We start from the raw sequence: 20983 nt of genomic DNA on the forward strand, positions 1-20983 counted from the left end.
AAAGTATTTTTTTCTCAGTAGAAATATCCGATGAAAGTTAAGCCATGCAAAGGATTTGCGCTCTTCATACATCAATAACAATATCAAATAAGAGTCATTGGTGTTAAAACTCGGTATTTGATTCTTTGCAATTTTAACTGCTACCAAGTATGAATCTATTTTTGCACAAAATGGTTTTACTATCCATAAAAAGCACAGGGAAAATACAATTTTCATTTCTTTCAATTGACTTTTATTTCTTACTTCTCCTATGGTATTATTTATATGTATTGAAATTTACTTCAACCTGAGAGGGGATAAAAAAGATCAATGTCAAATGCACTCCACAACAGATGTATAACACCTTTACAAAAGTATTAAAATAATTACCCATCATTAAGCTTTCTGGATTAGTAATAGTTGAAATTTTTAGGTTCTATTTTCACTCGGTATAATTGATTTTTATAACCAAAGCCGTCAAACAGCTTTCCTGACAGTAAATGAGCAACATTTGAACATAAATTTCACTTTATTTTACGCTTTGAGTTCACCAGCTTGTAATTGTATTTATGTCAATTTACTTGATTAATATATACATTTATTTATACAGAATATAATGACAATCGGAATAATATGTAAAGAGTAAAATGTCGTACTTGTTTGTTGCAGTACAGTTTGAAATCCATCTTAACTAAAGAATAAACATCACTTAAAGTATTTACTTGTTTTTTTTTTTAAACTGTTTTTGGCATAAAGCGACAACAAAACTAAGTTAAGTACTCCTTTTAAAAGTATCACATGCTAATTTTGCAATTCAAACTTAGAACAATGTATTCTAAAATATGTTTTTGTAAAACATACATGTTTTATAACTTCCTATCTCGAAATACTGAAAACACATGGAACCTCAGAAATTCAAAATAATTGGAGCTGAGCCCTGTCTGGATGATAGAAAGTTTGGATTTATTATGTAGACTAGTTAAAATCTTCAATGATGATCTCAAAAGTCATTGTTTTAAGTAAATGATAAAGCCATTTTACCCCTGATAAAGCAAGAGAGCTTAATGTGTCATCTAGGTTATAAGTGCAACATAAGCTGCATTTACGTGAGACTTTTGTACCTTACAGTTCCCTGCCCAAACTCCAAAAACAAAACCGTCCAAAAATACACCGTTCACAGTCAAAAAGAGCGTTTACAAGCCAGGTAAAACCGTTTTCTCGGATACAAGATAAAGAAACTTTTCTTGCAAAGTGCATACTGGATAAAACCCTCGTATTTACTCCAGTCGATAGCAGGCGGAAGACATATCCACGCTTACCCAGGAAATAACTGGAATGTGGTTAAAAGCAAGTTTTTTCCAAGGTAAAAAAAGTCCACACAAACACGGCTAATGATTCATCAAACTAATTTAGTTTGTTACCGCAACAAAATATAACTAAATTCAGTTCTACATAATAAAGTACAAAGCTGTATTGATTGTAGTCACATGTTGGCTAAAAGTAGCTGTCATTATAAAACTAACTTAGCTTTTGAATCAAAGTCACACATTTTATCTCCTTTCATATCTAATTTTAGGCCTTCACTTCACCAGCTGTTCAGACTACCTGGTATTTCGGATTTCTGGGGTTCCACTGAAATTCTTGAAGTTGAAACTGCTGCATGAGCGAACAGATAAGTATTTAAATAGCAATGTCTTATTTATAGAGACAATATACTCTTTATAATATGTATTAAAAGCAGCAACACACAATCATTCAATATGCAGATCACAGAGAAAAATATAGTCACCTTAATTATAACACATATCTCTTCAAGTAGTCAACAGCTTCACAAGCTGTATCCAAAAGCTTAAAATATTATAGCTCTTTTTTAACTGGTCCACATCTAAAATTTCAAATTACAACAGATCCTTATTCTACTTATAGTTCAATCTTCCAACATTGATGTTCCAACATTGATGTTTCCAACATTGATGTTCACTGGAGGCAGTTAAAATGTTTTTGGGAAAAAAAAGTTTGAAATGAAAATTTTCGTTACTTGTTGGCATTTAGGAATGCTTACTAAAATTTATGTAACAGCTTAAAAAAGAATCTATCAACAGTCATAGTAAAAATCGTCAATGTGGTAAAACAATATTTAAATTTACGGAACTGAAAATTCAACATTTGAGAGATTAAACGGAAAATCATTCACCTGTTAAAGATTTTTAAAAAATTCATTTCTTAAACAAGAAGGAAAATTTTCAGTTTACATCATTTAAAAATACTTTTCACAACTTTCAGGCATTTTACAAGCTTAAAATTTTCCTTTCAACTTTTATTTTGATTCACATAGTGTTTGACTTTTAGTCAGCGTTTCAAAGACCCTTTGCCAGACACAGACTTCAGACTTGACCTAAAAGAACTTGATTTTGACGAGGATCCTGATGCTTTGCCTTGTGAGCTAGAATTAGCACTAGATGTCGAAGCCTTTTCTTTCGCAGGTTTAACCGGCAGTGCTGATCTTTGGTCCTCTATTCTCCCAGCTTGTAGGCGCATGATTAAACTGAAAAAATCCTCATCAGGAACAGTAGGAGCTGCATGTGCATTGCTGCCATTACAGTGAGTCATTGAGTACATGTGGCGGGAATTGGAACGTGCTTCTGGCATAGTGCTTCGTTGATCCTCTATTCTACTTGCCTATAAGTTTTAAAAGCAAAATATAAATGAGTAAATGCTAATTTTAAAAAATTATTTCATTACTATCAATGCACAATTAAACATAATTAGGTGAATGTAGTTGTAAGATCAAAGCAAATATTCCACTCATGCAATCAATATACAAATGACAAAATATCGTGATAGATGCTTATTCAAACAGACAAGGTCCTCTTGTTGCAAGATCAGACCCAGGAATTTTTCAAGGGTAAGATGAAATAGCATTTTTAGAACAACTTCAACTAGGGAAAAATTATTATTGAGTTTCCGAACCCTGTCCCCCAAACATAATCGAATGTCATTTAAAATTGCCTTTCTGGAACTGCAGTTTCGATAAATTACTAGAGAAAAAAGATCTTTCATCTCATTCCTTCCTCTAACATTACCAAACATGGTGTGTAAAATCGTGTTTTTAAGACCTCAAGTTTGAAATATTCCAAAACACTGCCGGTTGAGAACACCCTTAAATTCTTTGCAGATTGTCTAAATAATACTTTTGGAATGTCGAAAAACTGCTGGTAGAGCTAGCTCCTCAAAGTAGGGGTGATCGCCTTCATCACTCCTTTCTTATATCTGCTCATTTCGTGTTGTAAAATTGAAGTCCTCGGTGTAAAAAGGAGACAGTTACACAAAAAAAAAAAACTTTCAGGAATCACAAGGAAAAAAACTTAAACATTGTGTCTTTATATTTAGTATGTTAGATAGTGTAAGATTGCAGCAATGATTCCAATCCCAATTAAGTTACCCTTCTTGAAATAGAAAAACTTGAGATAAAATTTAAGAGAAAAATATGGGTGTCGGCAACAGCCCAAATATAAGTTTAAATGCACACAACCAATCCCAATATAGTATTATATATACATATATGGACTGTTATAACCATCCTTTACCCCAAAAACGTAAACTATGGCTGTGCTAGTGGTCTGTAGTAACAAGGAATCCATTGAACTACATCCTGATGCCATCTGACTGAAAAAACAACTGTAAAAGTAGCAAGTCAATCTAGTCCAGTTTTTGAAAATGAGTACAGCCCCACTGCCCGCAATTGAGAACATGTCTCAGACACAAAAAAAATCAAGTTGCTCTACAAGCTTAAAGATTCACTCTTGAGTTAACATTGAGACAAATTTCTAGTGAACCAGGGTGCCATACCTGCAGTGATAGGGTCAAAAATTACATAAGGACATCAAAGTAATGAAAAAAGCCTATCTAAACAAAGATGGGCTATTACATCTGTGAGTAAAATTTTACACACAATAAGCAACCTAAATTTTTGGGAGCACCAAAATTCTCAGTCGAACGAAAGAAACTCCAAATTATATTGAATGCCAAAAAAAAAAAAAAAAAAAAACCACACAGGCATACCTACATAGCTGTATCTAATGAGAAGCGACATTAGGCATCAATAAAAAAATATTTTAAAAATAATTGAAATATTGGTCCCAAATTGTCAAACAATTTGTCACATTGTAACAAATTATTAAAACAATAATTATTGATAGAATGTCGTTATTTTGTACATATTCATTGACCCCTTGTTTATATTTTTTGAAGAACTCCATTTTAAGAACTCCAGAACAGAACAACGCCCTATCTACACAACTCTCAACCCCAGATTCCTTGTGAGTTTTGTAGCAACCTTTAGTGGACATAGTTTTCTCCCCTAACCTTCATTTTTCATGAGACAAACAGTCAAGTGGAAAAAAAAATGCGAATGTCTCGAAATTTTTTTCGATATATAGAAACAATTTTTTTACGTAACGGATATTGAAATTTGCTGGGACTTCAATATATAGAAAATTTTGATGCGTGGAAGTTCGATATATGGAGGTTCGACTGCACTCATAAAAAATATTTTTTTAAAGCTTTATTACAATAGATTTATTTATGTTTATCTAAATAGCTGCAACTTGATGCATTTTTTTTACATACAATCTGCTTCAAACTGTTACGACAAGTAAAAGTTCTCTTAAGACCAGAGGTCACCTACCCATCGATGGCAAGCTCACCATCACTTGTTGACGGTTGACTTGCTGATATGAGTTTGCTCCTACAATTTAGAGCAAGTTACTCAAAAAGAAACCCAAAACCATGCTGCACAAATGAGGCAGTGAAAAGCAAACGGATGTAAATGGACCATTTAAAGTTTTGAGTGAATCGCATTAAAAGTTCAGATCCTAGGTAGGTTTTCATTTAAAAAAATTTCTAAATCATGCTGTATAGCAGCTAGGGCTACTAGCACTATCTCTTGCTCCAAGACAGAGGAGAGGTCCACCTACCATTTGTACTGGTTATGTACAAATTTTTAATTTTGTCACTTGCATTCTTTTGCTTCTCACTGCCTCAAATGTAAAATAACACAAAAAAGACAATAACTAACAAAACTAGCTCACTTTTGTTTTCCGTAATTTGAAACGTTTATTTTTATTGAAGTGGGGAGTAGTTCAGAGTGTTGCTTTAAAATGGCCCAACTGGTCAGTGGCTTCAGCAGTTTGGCAACTACTGCTTTACATGAATTTTGACTGACATATCTCAGGTTCTTCCACACAATTTGCCAAGAATTTTTAATAGAAATTACAACATGTAAAAGATCCCTCAGATAGATTTTGACAAACTTATCTCAAGCCATTCAGTGTGTACATACATTTTCTGCAACATTTCAAGGTAGATGCTTACAAACTTCCTGAATTAACCAGGATCAGTGAGTTCGATATACACTCTGTCGCAAAAAAAATATATGCACCTAGAAGAATTAGAGCCACAATCATGAAACTCGACACAAATGCAGTTTGGTAGCCGATATGCAAATGATTAAAATTTCAGCGCCGATGAAAAAAGGCTAAGCGCGCTATGAGCATGTGAATTGCGGGGGTGGGAGGGTATAAAAGCATGAATACTTGTACCGTAGAGCTATTCAATGGAATCTGTTGACTTTGGTGGACTGTATTTTGACTTAAGATGCCTCTAAGACGTAACCGGCGGCAGCACAAACAGCTGACGGAGTTTGATAGGGGCCGTATAATAGGCCTCAGAGAAGCAGGTTGGTCAAACAAGAGTATCGGCCGCCACCTCGGTCACAGTGGTATGGTAGTTGCTTGATTGTTGGCAACAGTGGATCACGGAAGAGAGCGTATTGTCACAGAGGGTTAGGGCGTCCCAGGAACACAAATGAACGCGAGGATTGCGCAATCGGAACAGCGGCCACGTCAGCAACGACAACCTCGCTTACATCGATTCAATGCCACTTACTTTCAGGTATCCGCTAATATCAATGGAAACCATTAAGAGACTGGTCGAAGTTCGCTTAAGGACCCTACATCACATGCAGTGTCGAGCGGATTTTTGTCGACCTCGTGCAGCTTGGAGTGTAACAGACTGGAGGCGTGTGATCTTCAGCGATGAATCCCGATTCAGTCTCAGTGCTGATGATCACCGTACACGTGTTTGGAGGCGCACCGGCCAGCGCTCCGATCCAGCATTTGTTGTCGAGCGGAATACAGCCATTTTATAAGGTGTGACAGTGTGGGGAGCAATTTCTTGGGACACACGATCACCTCTAGTTGTTCTTCAATTCACTTTTACAGCTCGCAGATACATGAAAAGCATTTTGACGCCGATTGTTCTGCCTATGCTATCAAGTCGCCCAGATGCCATTTATCAGCAAGACAATGCTTGTCCACATGCTACGCGTCTCTCTTAGCATTGTCTTCAGGGATATGACGTACTCCCATAGCCTGCCAGAGCACCAGACCTTTCGCCAATAGAGCATTTCTGGAAGTGCTGGGAAGGCAACGGCAGCCATCCCAGGATACAGGAGAATTAACGACGCAGTTGCAAAGATTATGGCATGATCTTCCGCAGGGGGTCATAAGTGACCTAATTGATTCGATGCCACGTCGTGTTTCGGCTTGTATAGATGCCAGAGGTGGCTTTACTACTTACTGATTTGTAACCTTTTGCATGCTGTAACTGCTTAATAAAATTATCTTTTATTCTGAATTTTTAATCATCTTCTTATCTCCTTATACACTACATGCCTGCCAAGTTTCGTGAGTGTAGCTCAATTTCTTCTGGGTGCATATATTTTTTTGCGACAGAGTGTATATAACTGCTACTGCTCCTAAATTTCTCGAGTAGTTTAACAGAATTGAATACCTCTGGCTCGTGAAAAAAGTACATGATTGGAAAATATGCTTAACAACTTATTGTGTTAAGTATTCTCCAGATATATGTGATATATGTATATAAACCGAAACATATAATAATTTGAAACATACCTGGCATCTCATCAACATTTCAAAAAAATCATCATCAGACATTGCTGAGGCATCAGTTGATGGCCGATGTAGACTTTGTTCCAAGGGAATTGTATTATTGTTATTATGGATCCTGGGAGCACCATTATTCAGCGAAAAATAGTTCAGTCCAGGCAACTGTGGTAGACTAGCCCTTTGTTCATCCAGTCTTCGACTTTGCATACCAGCAATTAAATCAAACAAGTCATCTCTAACACGATTATTGTCTATTTTAAAGCAAAATTAGAATTAAGATATGCTGTTGCTACACAAAAAATTAATAAAATTATTTCAATTGAAATCCAACTACATCATACATGATGAAATACAGTAAAATTCCTCTGGAGAAGACACCATGGGACTAACACTTTTGTCTGCAAAAGAGGGATGTCCACAAGACAGGAGTTTTACAATTTATAAAACTTATTTTTATTGTATTGATTTACTTTTTAACTCTTAAACTAATTGTCTATGTTATACTTTAAATCTGCATAACTTTTTGATTTACTAGTTTTTAAATAATAATCGTTATTTTATCAGGTTATATTATATATCAATTTACGTTCCTGAACTCTGCTTGTTGCACTAAGGACTGCAAACTTTCAGATTCACCATTGTCACAAAATTGCACCCTGACACATCCTTTTTAAATCTAATATGATGAAAGCAGTTTACTATTGTTTCAGTTTTAACTATAACATTTAAAAGATAATATAATTAATTATAGCATAGCCCAAGTATATTACTTGATCAACAGCAGAATAAGATAAATCCTATACACTACAGAATAGAGATGAGTTTTCCAGAAAATTCTATAAATAATAAAAGTCTCAATAAACTAAAAAAGTTTTTAAAAATTATGTTTTCATTAACTATTACTGGATTCAAGTTAACAAAATGCAGATGTAATATTTTCATCAGTTATTGATGAGCTGCTTGCTTTGAGTTTTAAACCCTTTTTAATAAATGAGTAAGAAGAATGTATTAAATAATTAGCAAAACATAGGAATCATGGTTTGTAAACGTACAACTTACACAAAAGTTAAAAATACAAAATAAATAATGCGCATAGATGGCTAAGAGAAAATACAATACACACTACTTAGTATTATGTCTAGAACAAAGTTGAAATTATTGCTTATACTTTTGGTTTAAATGAAGTTAAAATACATCAATAAAGAAAAACAGAAGAGGTTTTATCACATCAAACAAAAAAATTAACTCAAATTAATTTTTGACACAGACACTTTTTTGGAAAAAAATAAAAGGAAATTTTCTTCCCCACATCAAACTTTAAGCTTAATTTCTTTTATAACCATAACAACACTAAAATATAAGAACTAAACCCCAAAATATAAGAACTAAAACCCAAATATAGTTTTTGGATTAACACAACACAAATTTCAGGAGAGGCAAAAAAAAAGAGAAAATTGGCTCTTTTTTGAATGTGTTAATGAAGATTGTGTTTAGAGGATAAGAGGAGAGAGTTACACTTAGTGATGTGGATCGGGTAAATACCCAGCGGGTAGGTAACTATTTACCCGGGTATTTACCCAAGTCTTGGGTAAATACCCAAAAACTGGGTATTTTACAAAAAAAATGCAAAAAGTGAATGGGAATTTTTTTTTAAATCTAAATATGAAATAATTGGTAAAACTGATACATACATATGTATTTTACAGTTTATAATATTTTTTATTGAAAGACTTGATGAAATTATGAAAGAAACATATTGTGTGAACCAAAGAATCTTTCTTTTCGATGTCATAATTGGAGAATTATAAGCAATTGAATGATTAACTTCAGGATTTTGAAATTACAATCTAGGTTAGTCATATCCAAAATGAAAAAAAAAAAAAAAAGGAAGCATGAGGGGTGTTTGGAAGAATGAACTGAGAAGTTATTAAGACTATGATGTTGTTTATTTATTTTATTGCTGTTTAAGTGATAATGCGGCAAATATAGAAACAGTTTTCACATTAATAAGCAAAAAAAAAAAATAATAATAAATTAAAATATTGTTTCTTGTTGCATTGCTAATTTGCACTTGCTCCCCAGTACTTCATGATTCAAACTATTTTTAATACACACAATTAGTGTTATACGGTGGGAAGGTAAATATTTCTTTGGGTATTTATCTGAAGGTAGGGTAAATAAATCCCAGAGTAATTGCGCATTTTGCAAAAAAAAAAAAAAAAGGTATCAAAAGGTGATACTTTTCTTTTTAAATCATAAACCGTAAAATGAAAGATTAAAAATATAAAAATGTATGTATTATAATTTTTTAAAATGCATAATTTTGTTTAAAAATTTAGTGAAATCCTATCAAAAAAACTTTCAGAATTTAGAATGAACTATTCTAAAACTTAAATAGGATGACAGAGAATTTTGATATAATTTCCGCGAATTTGTCTTTGCCGTTGGCAAAGGATTATTTCCACACCAGGCATTTGTATATATTCATTACATTCCCTCCCCATTTTTTATCTTTTCAAAATTTGGCTGCCACTTCAAAGAATACATTTTTTGGATTTGTAGTGCGTTTGCCTAACTATCCATTTGTGTTGCTTTAAAGTTCTGGTACTTAATACTTTGAGATTTCCAATGCTGATGAGTTCAATCTCAAAGCAGCTTTTCTTTTTCTTTGGCTTTGTTTATATTTTTTTTTAATTCCTTCCCCCCTTTTTTAAATGTTTAATTACTTTTTTGTCACTTGCCATTATATAAATACATATATATGAGATGTAGAATACGCCTGAACACTTGAACTAGGTTTGGAGGAAATTTCTGCAAAAGATATAGGTAAATAAATAGTAATAATAAATTGAGCGACATTTCGTTACATTTTGATGTCATGCAGAGACATATTACTGGGTTATAAAAGACTAGGACCTTAAAAAATTGATGTTTGCTTTTTTTTTTTGTAACCAGTTAAGCTTTTTACTTTTTGTAGAACGATTTTTTATATCTGAAATTTGGCTATCAACATTGATTAGGCATATCCAGCACCTTTAATGTGAATATCATATTAGATTGCTAAGTTGTTTCACACAATTATTCTTTAAATATTTGATGAAAATACAATTTTTACCCTTAAAAATAAATTCCCGGGTATTTTACGTCACTAGTTACACTATATGCAGACATTTTAAACTTTTTTTCCCAAACTTTTAGCTTTCTGATAAGCATGAAATAGTTAATGATATTCTGACAGATTTTATCATAGAGAAAAAGTAATAAATAAATAAAACAAGGGGGAAAAACAAGAATTCACCATAACAAATAGTACGGCTACCAAAAACCTCACATCAGTTATTGGTATTACAAACTAAAATAATATATCTTTTTACTTGGGAAAGAAAGTAAGAATTGATATAGTTGTCTAACATAATATTAACACACTATTTTTCATTAAAAAGATATTGCATGCATACAGAAAAAAAGTGCTTATTGTGCAAGTATTTATTTTTATGTACTTACAACACGGAAAATCAAATTTTATACGTCTTTTTCAAACCACTGAAGCAATCAAAATACAAAACTTATTTTCATACCTCTGTCAACATTAGCAGCATTGTTATTAGCATGACTTGAAGCAGATGGCTGGAAATTGTTTTGGAAGTTATTAGGGTGACTTGAAGAAGATGAAGGCTGAAAGTTATTTTGGAAATTGCCAAGCAATTGATTGTTCTCTTTGTTTTCGGACAGAACAAGTGAACATCTTTGATCATCCATTCTTTTACTTTGAAAGCGACTCAGAAGATCGAAGAAAGAATCTTCATCTAAGGAACTTTCTAAATCCTACGCAAAAGAAAAGAGAATTTCAGTTAAAAAAATCTAAGTTTTGAGTTTGAAGTCAATTGAGCACAGCATTGTTAAACACAATTATGCACACAAAGTTATCAATAAATTATTTTTTTGCCCGCTTTTAAATTATTTTTATCTAGCTAAATTCAATGTTTACAAAGACATTGCAAGTCTTGTAAATGAGCCTTAGATAAAAAAGAAATATTTCAAAGAAAAAATTAAGTTATGCAAACAGAGGAAACAAAAATGTTAATTTTTTCTCCCTTTGCTTGTGCCAAGACGAGAGCATTTTCCATCACTCAATCTCATAAGTGTAGTTTGAAATAATTTTAAACTAACAATTCTGATGATAATAAAAGTCATTATTTCAATAATATAGATTTCATAGTCATTCTACTAGTCATTTATTTTGCTATTTTTGCGACTCCAAACTGTACCCTTTGCGGAGATTTCACCTTCATGGATGGCCACTACATTTACCACTACAGAGCAATCCGAGCGAGCTCCTCGGTAGAACAATACTGAGAGGCAAGAAGCCGAATGAGACAATGACTTTGTTTTTTCCCTTGTTCTTCGTTTTAGTTCTGTTTGTATTTTAAGTTGTCAAGTTCTCTGCCATTGGAAATTATAAAAAAAAAAATGCTATTTTATGCGTTTTAGAAATGTATTTTCTTTTAAAAAAAGACACAGAAAACTGGATTATCTGCGGGCGGCTTCTCCGCAGCGTGGAATATCTGCAATCTATCAAAAAAAATTTAAAACTTTTTTTTGGCGATGACTAACTGATCATCGATAAATGCTCTCATTTCAACTTAATAAGAACAAAATATATTAATTTTCATACAATCCTAATTCTTCCTTGTTCCTCCCGTCCAATGACATCAAACCTTCCAACCTGATTTTTATATCAATACTACTTACTACTTTAGATCTACAGTACTCACTGATTTTTAGATCTATACCATTTACTGCTTGAGATCTACACTGCTGGTACGCATAAATGGGTGACTAGAGCAGTCTGTTTGAAACTGTGTTACCGTGCCATCCTATTCCACGGATAATGGGAAGTTTGCTGTAGATCTGATTGAAGTAATCCAATTTAGTAAAAACCTTGATCTACTAATGTTTTTAATAGATACAATACAACTGAATGGCTTTTCTGTGTATTAAATCCAAAATAAATGAATGAGCCATCATTAAATGTTATGAATGATCTTTCATTAACATGTATAGGTATATCCAAATAACAAAAAAAAAATAAAACAAAGAAAACAATTAAAGCTAAGAATGAAAGCATGAATGCCAATATTGAAAATTTGGTGGAAGCTAGTATAAATATTAAAAAAATACTCGTTTGCACACGGGCAAGAGACAGTACTAATAGCCTGGTAGGTGCTGCTCCTGTTATACAACATGAGTTAGAAAAACCTTTCAACTTTTTCTTTTTCATTAAGAAAACTTTGCTTCTAACTGCCTCAATTGAAAAGTCATTGTAGATGTTCAAAGCAGGGTTTGTTGGTTTCACTCAACATGATTTAAATCAAGTGATTTTTTTTAAGTCATTGATTTAAATCAATTGATTTGAATCAAGTGATTTTTTAACACAATCATTGATTTAAATCAATTGATTTGCATCAAATGATTTTTTTAATAAATCATTGATTCGAATCAGTTCATTTTATTTTTATAAATTAATTTTGCATTTTTAGAATGTGTTGTTCTAAATTTAACTCCACTGCATAAAACAATCTTAAACTCAAAAGGCAACACTACATGGATCCCTCTTTCTGTGTGTGAAGCAGATTTTCACTCTTGTAATATTGCTTTTACTCCGAAATTCCAGTTCAATTCTGTACAGAACCGAATAAAAATTTAGTTTTTCTTATACACCATCACCAATATAATTTAGAAAAGTAATTGCTCAGCATCTTCTTTTACACTAAAACATACATGATGATGTAAACCTTATTTTTATGCAAAGCATAGAACAAAATCACTTCTTATCTAAGCAAAATAACTTATTCATATATCTTACAAATGTATTGGATAGTTAGAGAACTTATCTCACAAGGAGACGGCACGACCGTGGGGTCGGAGATTTGCGTCGCTTTTTTTTTTGTGGTGAAAGAGGATCCCTAGTACCTTACGTGATTAAAGTAATACCACACAATACTCAGAAAAGTATGAGAAAAATCGATTTAAAGTAGTCATGGAGTCTTCTAAGCTTTATGAGCTTAAAGTGTCAGACTTTTGACAAGCCCCCGCTAGCCTAGTTGGTAAAGGCACGATCTTGTGCTCCAGAGATAGCACAATCGAATCCCACTCTGGACCTTTTTCTTTTCTCTTTTTTTTTTTTTTTGCTACCAAACTAATTACCACTAATTGTTAGTGGTAACGCTTTTCACCCCTATATTACTTTCTGAAATTTATTTTTTGCCAAAGCAAAAAATACAAAAGCGCAAACTTTTTTATTCACTGAAAAACATTCTTGCTCGTTATTTTGTACGGTATGTTTTACCTTGTAAAGGTTTTTGACCTGTGGTCCCCTTACGGTTATAAGGGAAATCTGCTCATAGGACATTCGGATATTTTTTTTTTAATTATATTTTTTTGTTACTACAGCAATTACTGAAATAGTTTCTCTTCCCTACATAATTTTTAAGAATTTATTTACATCATTTTTTTAAACTTATTTTCTTTTTTTCCAGCAAAACAATTTTTAAAAAATCATATTTTTCATTCTAAAGTATGTGCAGAGGAACATTGAGTATTTAATGAGAATAACCAAGTCTAAGGAAAAATTAAATTTTTTTTATGATTATGTACAAAATTGCAGTGGTAGTAATCATAGAAACAAACAAAGCAATAATTTTTGCGACATCTTGCTCAACAAATGAAAGCGTATTTTTTACAATTGCAGGGAATTTGCAATATATCAGTAGAAAAACATACCTCATTAACATTCATGAGAATATTTCGAATAGTGGATAATTTAGACGCAAACCAGGCGCATTGAATCATGTCTTGAAATATTGGTGACGATAATTGATGGTGAATAATTGAATGAATTTTTATACAATCTTCACGGGAATTAATTTCTGTACTTTGCTCTAACAACTCGTTGCAATTTTGAAAATGCTTTATGAAATTTTTGACTTGTCTGTAGAATTAAACATTACAAGGTTGCACCAAGGGAGTGCATTGTACATATATTCTTTGGTAATTTACTCTCCTATTCCAGAAGAGCCAGCAACTTCTTCAGCCAACATTTTTAATTTTCATTGTACAATAACTTTGCGTTTAATGGAATAGACACATAGATTCACATTCACCACAAAATAGAAAAATTAACTGCAGTGCAATTCTCACAGGGTCACGCAGTCATACGCGCAAATGTCCATTAGAAGAGTTTTATTTGACCTGAGGTAAGGAAACCTCAGGTCAAAAACCTTTACTAGGCAAAACAAACCATACAGAATAAGGAGCAAGAATGTTTTTCAGTGACTGAAAAAGTTTGCGATCTTTGGCAAAAATAAATTTCAGAAAGTAATATAGGGGTGAAAAGTGTTACCACTAATTGTTGTGATAGCAAAAAAAAAAAAAAGAGAGAGAGAGAGAGAAAAAAAGGGCCAGAGTGGGATTTGAACGTGCTATCTCTGGAGCACAGATATCGCGCCTTAACCAACTAGGCTAGCGGCGGTTCGTCAAACGACTGACATTTTAAACTCATAAGGCGCGTAGGAGACTCCATGGCGACTTTAAATCAATTTTTCTTGTAATTTTCTGAGTATTGCATCATATTATTTTAACCGCGCAAGGTACTAAGGATCCTCTTTCACATCCCAAAAAATTGACGCAAATCTGACTCCACGGTCGTGCTGTCTCCTTGTTAGTTTAAAAAAATAAGCTGAATAGATTCATCTATTGTAAGAAATACATTATGTTTATAGGTGTAAAGTAAATAATAACTACAAATTCTTGAAGATTTTTAAAAAATCAAAAAAATCTGATTTAAATAAAAAAATACGATTTAAATAAAAAAAAAATCTTGACTTTTTTTTATTATTATTATTTTTAATCAAAAAAAAATCACGAATCCTGATTCAAAGTGTACATAGTGCACAGGATTTTAAAGAAACTATTAAGACATTTTAAGACTAGCATATATATTCCAGTTAACACTGGATTAATTACAAACATTATACATACATCTGTCTCTTTCAACACAGGTATTTTGTTTTCTTTAGCAGACGTAGGTGTATTTTGCATTGGTAGTTTCACGTCTTGCATATCTACAACTTTGGGACTTTTTTCTGTAACAGGACTAAGTTTCTTTTCTTTATCATCAATCGAAGACTAAGAAAGATAAAAGATATATTAACATTTTATAAATATAGTAGGAAAGGAAGATTTTGTATTACAACAACACCTACTTTTGCTACTTTAGCATCTGGAGTAAGCTTTAAGATATCCATTTGTTCCATACTAATGCGGCGCATTCTTCCACTGGAATCTAAGTCACACAAAGATTTGAAAACTTTCAAATATAATTGATAAGTTTTATTTCTCACATAATTATATTATATATATGTTTTTTGTGATAATAAAGAGATGTGTTTATTAAATTGTAGTTGTGGGTTAGAATGTAAATCATAAAGTATAAAAACACAATATACAAATTTCATTATCCTTTGAATACTCTTAATTTATAGTTCTGAGACGCCTTTCATCAGAATGAACTCATTAAACAATAACACTATTTTAAATCCTATGTAGATAAAGAATTATCACATTTCAAACAGTCAAGATAATAACTTTAAATTGCTGAATACAGAAGAGTAGTAGAAAGCATTAAAAACCATAAATTGACAATAAAATAGTTCATTATCACTAACTGAAAAAAGCAACTTAAAATTTTACTGTGTTCATCAGTCATCATACTCATGTAATATGAATTATAATCATTAAAATACAAATAGAAAAAAAAATAGGTTACAATCAAAAATTAAATACCTTGTATTGACAATACATATAGTTATTGATGCATTTTAATGGTTGTTTTTTTTTCGAGCCAATATCTGATAATACCAAATCTTTATCTTATATTTATCACTTTTTATCACAATGGCTCAGGAATTTATATAGCAGGCTGTAATATGAAGAATAATTGTTGGCATCATTAAAGTTGAATATTGGAACTTTTCCTAAAGATGGCACTGAAAATACAAACCAGAACAGGATTTTCAAGAGAAAAGCTGTGAATCAGGTTTGGGTTTTGGATTGTCCAAAACTGGTTTAGGACAGGACAGGGGGTTTTTACCGTCCGAAACTATCTTAAACTGTCCAAAACTATGCTAACGCTTTTTTTTTAATTCATATTTTTAATACAATACATTCTGTAACTATAAAAAATTGTAATTTATTGCATTTAAGTCAATTGTTACACTATGTTTTGAACACTTTCTTTTGCACACATGCATAAATGTCGAAAAATTTGGTTTATGGAAGAAAAAAAAAACTAATGCATACAAATTGAAATTTTTAATGAAGAATTTAATTTCTACATAACTAGATTAAAATCAGCTGCATAAATAAGTTACATATATATTTATACTTGAATGTTCACACTGAATAAATAAATAGTCAAAAAAATAATTTTGACACATTTTGTTTTGTTTTTGATATTTTCTCACAAAATATAGTTTCTCAAAAAGTAGTTTTGGACACCAGGGTTTTGAACAGGATGGTAAAAACTAAAAACCTTGTTAACCCTGCTCTCATTTGCACACATGCATGAGGATAAGGAAATTTGGTTACTAATATCAAAAAAAAAAAAAAAAAAAAAACTAAATTCTCATGCATAAAAATTTCAATTTTAATCTAGAATTCAACTTCAATGTAACTGGATTAAAATCAGCTGCATAAATAAGTTGAATGTTCTCATTGAACAGATGTTCAATCTAAAACATTACTTTGATACATTTTATTCTGTTTTTGATGTTTTCTCACAGAATACAATTTTTCTTAAAATATAGTTTTGGACACTTTCAGACAGTTTTGGACACAAGGGTTTTGGGCAGGACGGTAAAAACCAGGGTTTTTACCGTAGTGTCCAAAACCTCGCCAACCCTGCTGTGAACATTGCCAACTTGAGTGATAACTGCACCTTCTTTCATATAGTTTTGATCCCTTAAATTACAAACTGAAATATATTTAAGCACAATATCTGTTTCCATAGGCAACAATAAATTTAGACTAAATTATTGTTATTTTAACATTTCTTTAAGTCTCATTATCTTTCACTGAATAAGTTTTGTATCACCCTTAATACTAAAAATGTCTCATTTACAGTCAACCCCCATTTATCATTTAGTACAGGAGTTCTCAAACTTTTCCAACTCGTGGCACTCTTTGAAGAATTTGAATTTGATCACGGCACCCTAGTTCATCTCTATTTTTTGAGATAAGTGCGTAAATGTGCCAAATAAGTTTTCCCCTAAGATTCAAAACCTAATATCTCACTCCTTTACAGTTGAATTGCTCTGGCTTTTGCATGCTCAACAAACTAATCTTTATATGCCTGGCTGAGCATGAAATATTTTTTTGATTAAGTTTTGAGAATGTTAATGATCTATGTACTATTTATTTTAACTTTTTTTTATGTTTTATATTGAAGCAGTTCTTGATTCAGGTGTAATTTTTCATCTGATAATGTCTGCTAAAATCGGCATTTAAAAATTTTGTTCTGGCCTTTTTTTTCTTTTATTGACAAACATGCCCAACAGGGCATGTAAAATTTTTAAGCATTTTCTAGCCCTGCTTTATCGTCAGTTACACTTTCTGATGGAGATGAAGTTACGATCAAGCGAATTTTTACTATGCTGCATCAAAAAATGGGGTTAGTGTTCTTGTCGGTCTGTATGACTTTATTTGGCAAACCCGCCAAAGATATATAATGATAACATGGACACTTTGCAACACCCCTCGCCTCTTCCTACGACACCCAATTTTTATAACCTCTGAGTAACGAAATGGTCAAATTAGGTGAAGCACAGCTTTTTTTGAGATTAAAACGAACCCTTTATCAAAGCGAAAAAGTACTGTTCACTCAAGTAATTTCTGAACAAAAATATTGGTTTACTTTTTAAATGGATTAGTATGAGAATTTTCATTTCAATATTTAATTGTTTTAAAGTTAAATTCTTCTTAACTTTTGTATTACTTTTCATCATAAAGATGCAGTTTAAAGACTATTTAAAGCTTTACAGACAATGTGAAAAGAGCCAAAAAGTTTTTTAGCCAAGTATAACTAAATGTTTGTCTGCGAAACACTATGTAAGTTCATCCCTTTCTCAACTTAATGAAGGTCTGGATTTGGTCTTCATAAATTATGGCAAGCAAGTCTATCTATAGAAGAGTATCAACACACAAAATTGCTTTCAAGCAAACTAAGAGGCAAACTGGTATTTTACTTACTGATTGATGCATTACTCAAACTACAAGTTGCACCTCCATCTTGAAAGTCCATAATCTTTTGTAAATCTAAGATAGCATGTTGTGCAGTTATTTCTCCAGATGTATCTCCAATCTAAACACAGAAGAAAGATTTTTTTTTTTTTAATTTCTTTGCATTCATGCTCCCCTCTCATACTTAAAGAAAAACACTGAATAATATTTTTATTTTTTTAGATTTGATTTATTTTATTTTCAGGAAAAAAAAAGGAGAACATCTTTAAAAAAAATCAAGCAAAGCCCATAATGTTCTCAAGTAGTTGTAATGATCTAAGTCATATAATATATAAGTCATACAATATCGCTTTGAAAATGTATCAATAACTTTAAGTTCAGTCTTTTTTTTTTAATTAAATTTATTTGTAGTTGATCCTTTGAAGCTTACGAGCATCGATTTTTTATATGATAAGGTGGCGGCCTCATGCAAAACCCCCAACCTGGACAACCAGAGTGTTCCTTTTCCTCCTCAGACTTGAAGGCCCTACCAGCTGTTTGACAACACCAATGAACGATCCAGAATTTAAAGGGCTGTAAAGCAGTGCAGAAGAATGGACCAACGAACTAATGATTACATACATGACTTGAAGATACATGGCATCAACCATGAAATAATAGAATATCGGGATAAAGGGGAAGAGACATGTGTAACGAATGGACGATAACTGTTTACCAAAAAGACTGATTAGCTACAGACCTGGAGGACACAGAGATTGAGCTCCAGTTTATCAAACAGTAGAGCTGGAATAGGCTTTAAGCCTCATCCATAATTATGATGATAAAGTTAATTTGTTGTTACTTTTTCATTCATTTAGCAAATTTTCAATCTTCATAAAATATATCTGAACTGATTTTAATTTATTTATATACTGTAAATCATCGCCAAAAAGACTTCACATTTGAAAAGCATACATAAACTGCAACGGGGAAAAAAATAGCTCTAAAAAATATATTTAATTTAAATGATAAGCAATTAGAAATTTTGCCTCACCCAGCTTCTTAGATCCGTGTGTTTAGAATTTTGTACGACTAGTTTACATTTTTGGAAAACTAAAAACTTCTAATTTTCTCCATTTTCAAATTTTAGCTCATTTTAATTGATAGTGTCACTGCTGCTTGAAATACAGAAAATCAAAGATTATTTTACAATGTACCACTTTCTGTTACCTTGATTTTGGGGAATTTCTATAGCCGAAATGTAATATTGGGACCGGATAAATAAATAAAATGGGTAAAACTTCTTTTAACGTATGTATATTACAGCAGAAAAAAAATTAGTACATAACAAGCTGGGAGTAATCGTCGATTACTTAATCGTAATCCGCGTAATCGATTACATTTTTGTGTAATCATAACCATAATCTGGCCATGGAACACACATAATCTGGGAATCGTAATTTTAATCAAGTGTTTCTTGCATATGAAAAATTTTCTACCCATTACAAATTGCCTTCTCAAGGCAAGGGCCCCAGGTGCCTGTGCGATAAATAGGGTCTGATGATCTCAGTAATATTAGCAAATGAAAAATGTAAACATCAACTATGAATGTTGTTACCAGGGTTTGCAAATTAAAAAGCTGTGAATACGAGACATGCTACCAGCAGCAACAGTAAAGAGGTCGGAGCACTCCGACTCTGGGTCCCTATTAACTAATGTATAAGAAGAACAAAATAATCTGAAAAATCTTAAACAAAATCATGCAAATTAAAATAATAGTTTCTTGAAAGTTTTTGTCTGTCATAAAACTCATAGTCAAGTAATCCCTTTCAACACAAAGATACAAGCAATTGAGAAATATTTAAGTAAACAAAACTTATTTTGTACCATTAGCTTCAAAGTTGACAAGCTTACTAAGAAAAATTTGAAAATTGAGAAAAACTTCAAAAACTCTTGCACTTTCTATTAGGTCGTTAATTCAATAAATAGCCAAAATAAGCTATACAGTTTTCCCTAATTTTTTGTGATTCAATTGATGTCCAAAAAAACGAAAGAGGCACGTTGCAATCTTCCAGTACAATGATGTATGTTTGTTCCTCTTCACCATGAAAGACAACGCAACATAAACAAACAGAACATAACATTTGTGGTCTCTCGAATCTTTCCCACAACAGTATCAGTTACTCTCCGCAAGACATGAGACAATGTCTCAAAATACGGTGCTATCCTTTAACCAAGACTTTGGCAACCATGGTTGTTCTGCTAAAGTGCAGTGAGAGTAATATACGATTATATACAGAGGGTGGCCAAATTATTATACTCAAACAAACTTTTTTGCATTTTTATTGTTTTTTTATTGTTATTACTTAGTTTTAGTATTTGAACACATTTTACAGTTTATTTAAAAAGTTGAAAGTTTATTCTGACAACATTTTACTCTTTTTAAAAAAATGCTTTAAATGTGACAGACGTAAATGTCTGTTAAAATTCCAAGTTACCAAGCTTTTTCTTGTGGGTGTGATTTTTGGAAAAAGTTAACGATTTTAAATGTAATACTAGGTAACTCAAGTTGCCACATCATGCATTGAAAGCATGCCACGCCTCATTCAAGACATGATAGCAGCAAAAGGCAGAGTTACTAAACACATGAATAATTATTTTTTTACTTATTTATAGAATCAATCAGAAGGTACTTTACATTTAATATGCTTAATTCATGTTTTAAATAAACTTTAAAATGTGTTCAAAAAGTAAAACTA

At 32.0% G+C, this 20983-nt stretch overlaps 1 protein-coding gene across 1 annotated transcript in view; it reads right to left on the reverse strand.

Annotated features, from left to right (window-relative positions):
* Nucleotides 1-704: 704 nt before the first annotated feature.
* LOC129219670 (G-protein-signaling modulator 2-like) overlaps nt 705-20983 on the reverse strand; it is a 57957-nt gene continuing 37678 nt past the window's right edge. Inside the window, exons 4-9 of the mRNA XM_054853946.1 lie at nt 18255-18366; nt 15212-15291; nt 14988-15134; nt 10526-10772; nt 6954-7198; nt 705-2658 (exon numbers count right to left, since the gene is read on the reverse strand). Coding sequence (XP_054709921.1) covers nt 2329-2658; nt 6954-7198; nt 10526-10772; nt 14988-15134; nt 15212-15291; nt 18255-18366 — 1161 coding nt within the window. The 3' untranslated portion in view covers nt 705-2328. The remainder of the gene's footprint in view (nt 2659-6953; nt 7199-10525; nt 10773-14987; nt 15135-15211; nt 15292-18254; nt 18367-20983) is intronic.

Source organism: Uloborus diversus, chromosome 4 (genome assembly GCF_026930045.1).
Source record: "Uloborus diversus isolate 005 chromosome 4, Udiv.v.3.1, whole genome shotgun sequence".
In the NCBI taxonomy this organism is placed as follows: domain Eukaryota; kingdom Metazoa; phylum Arthropoda; class Arachnida; order Araneae; family Uloboridae; genus Uloborus; species Uloborus diversus.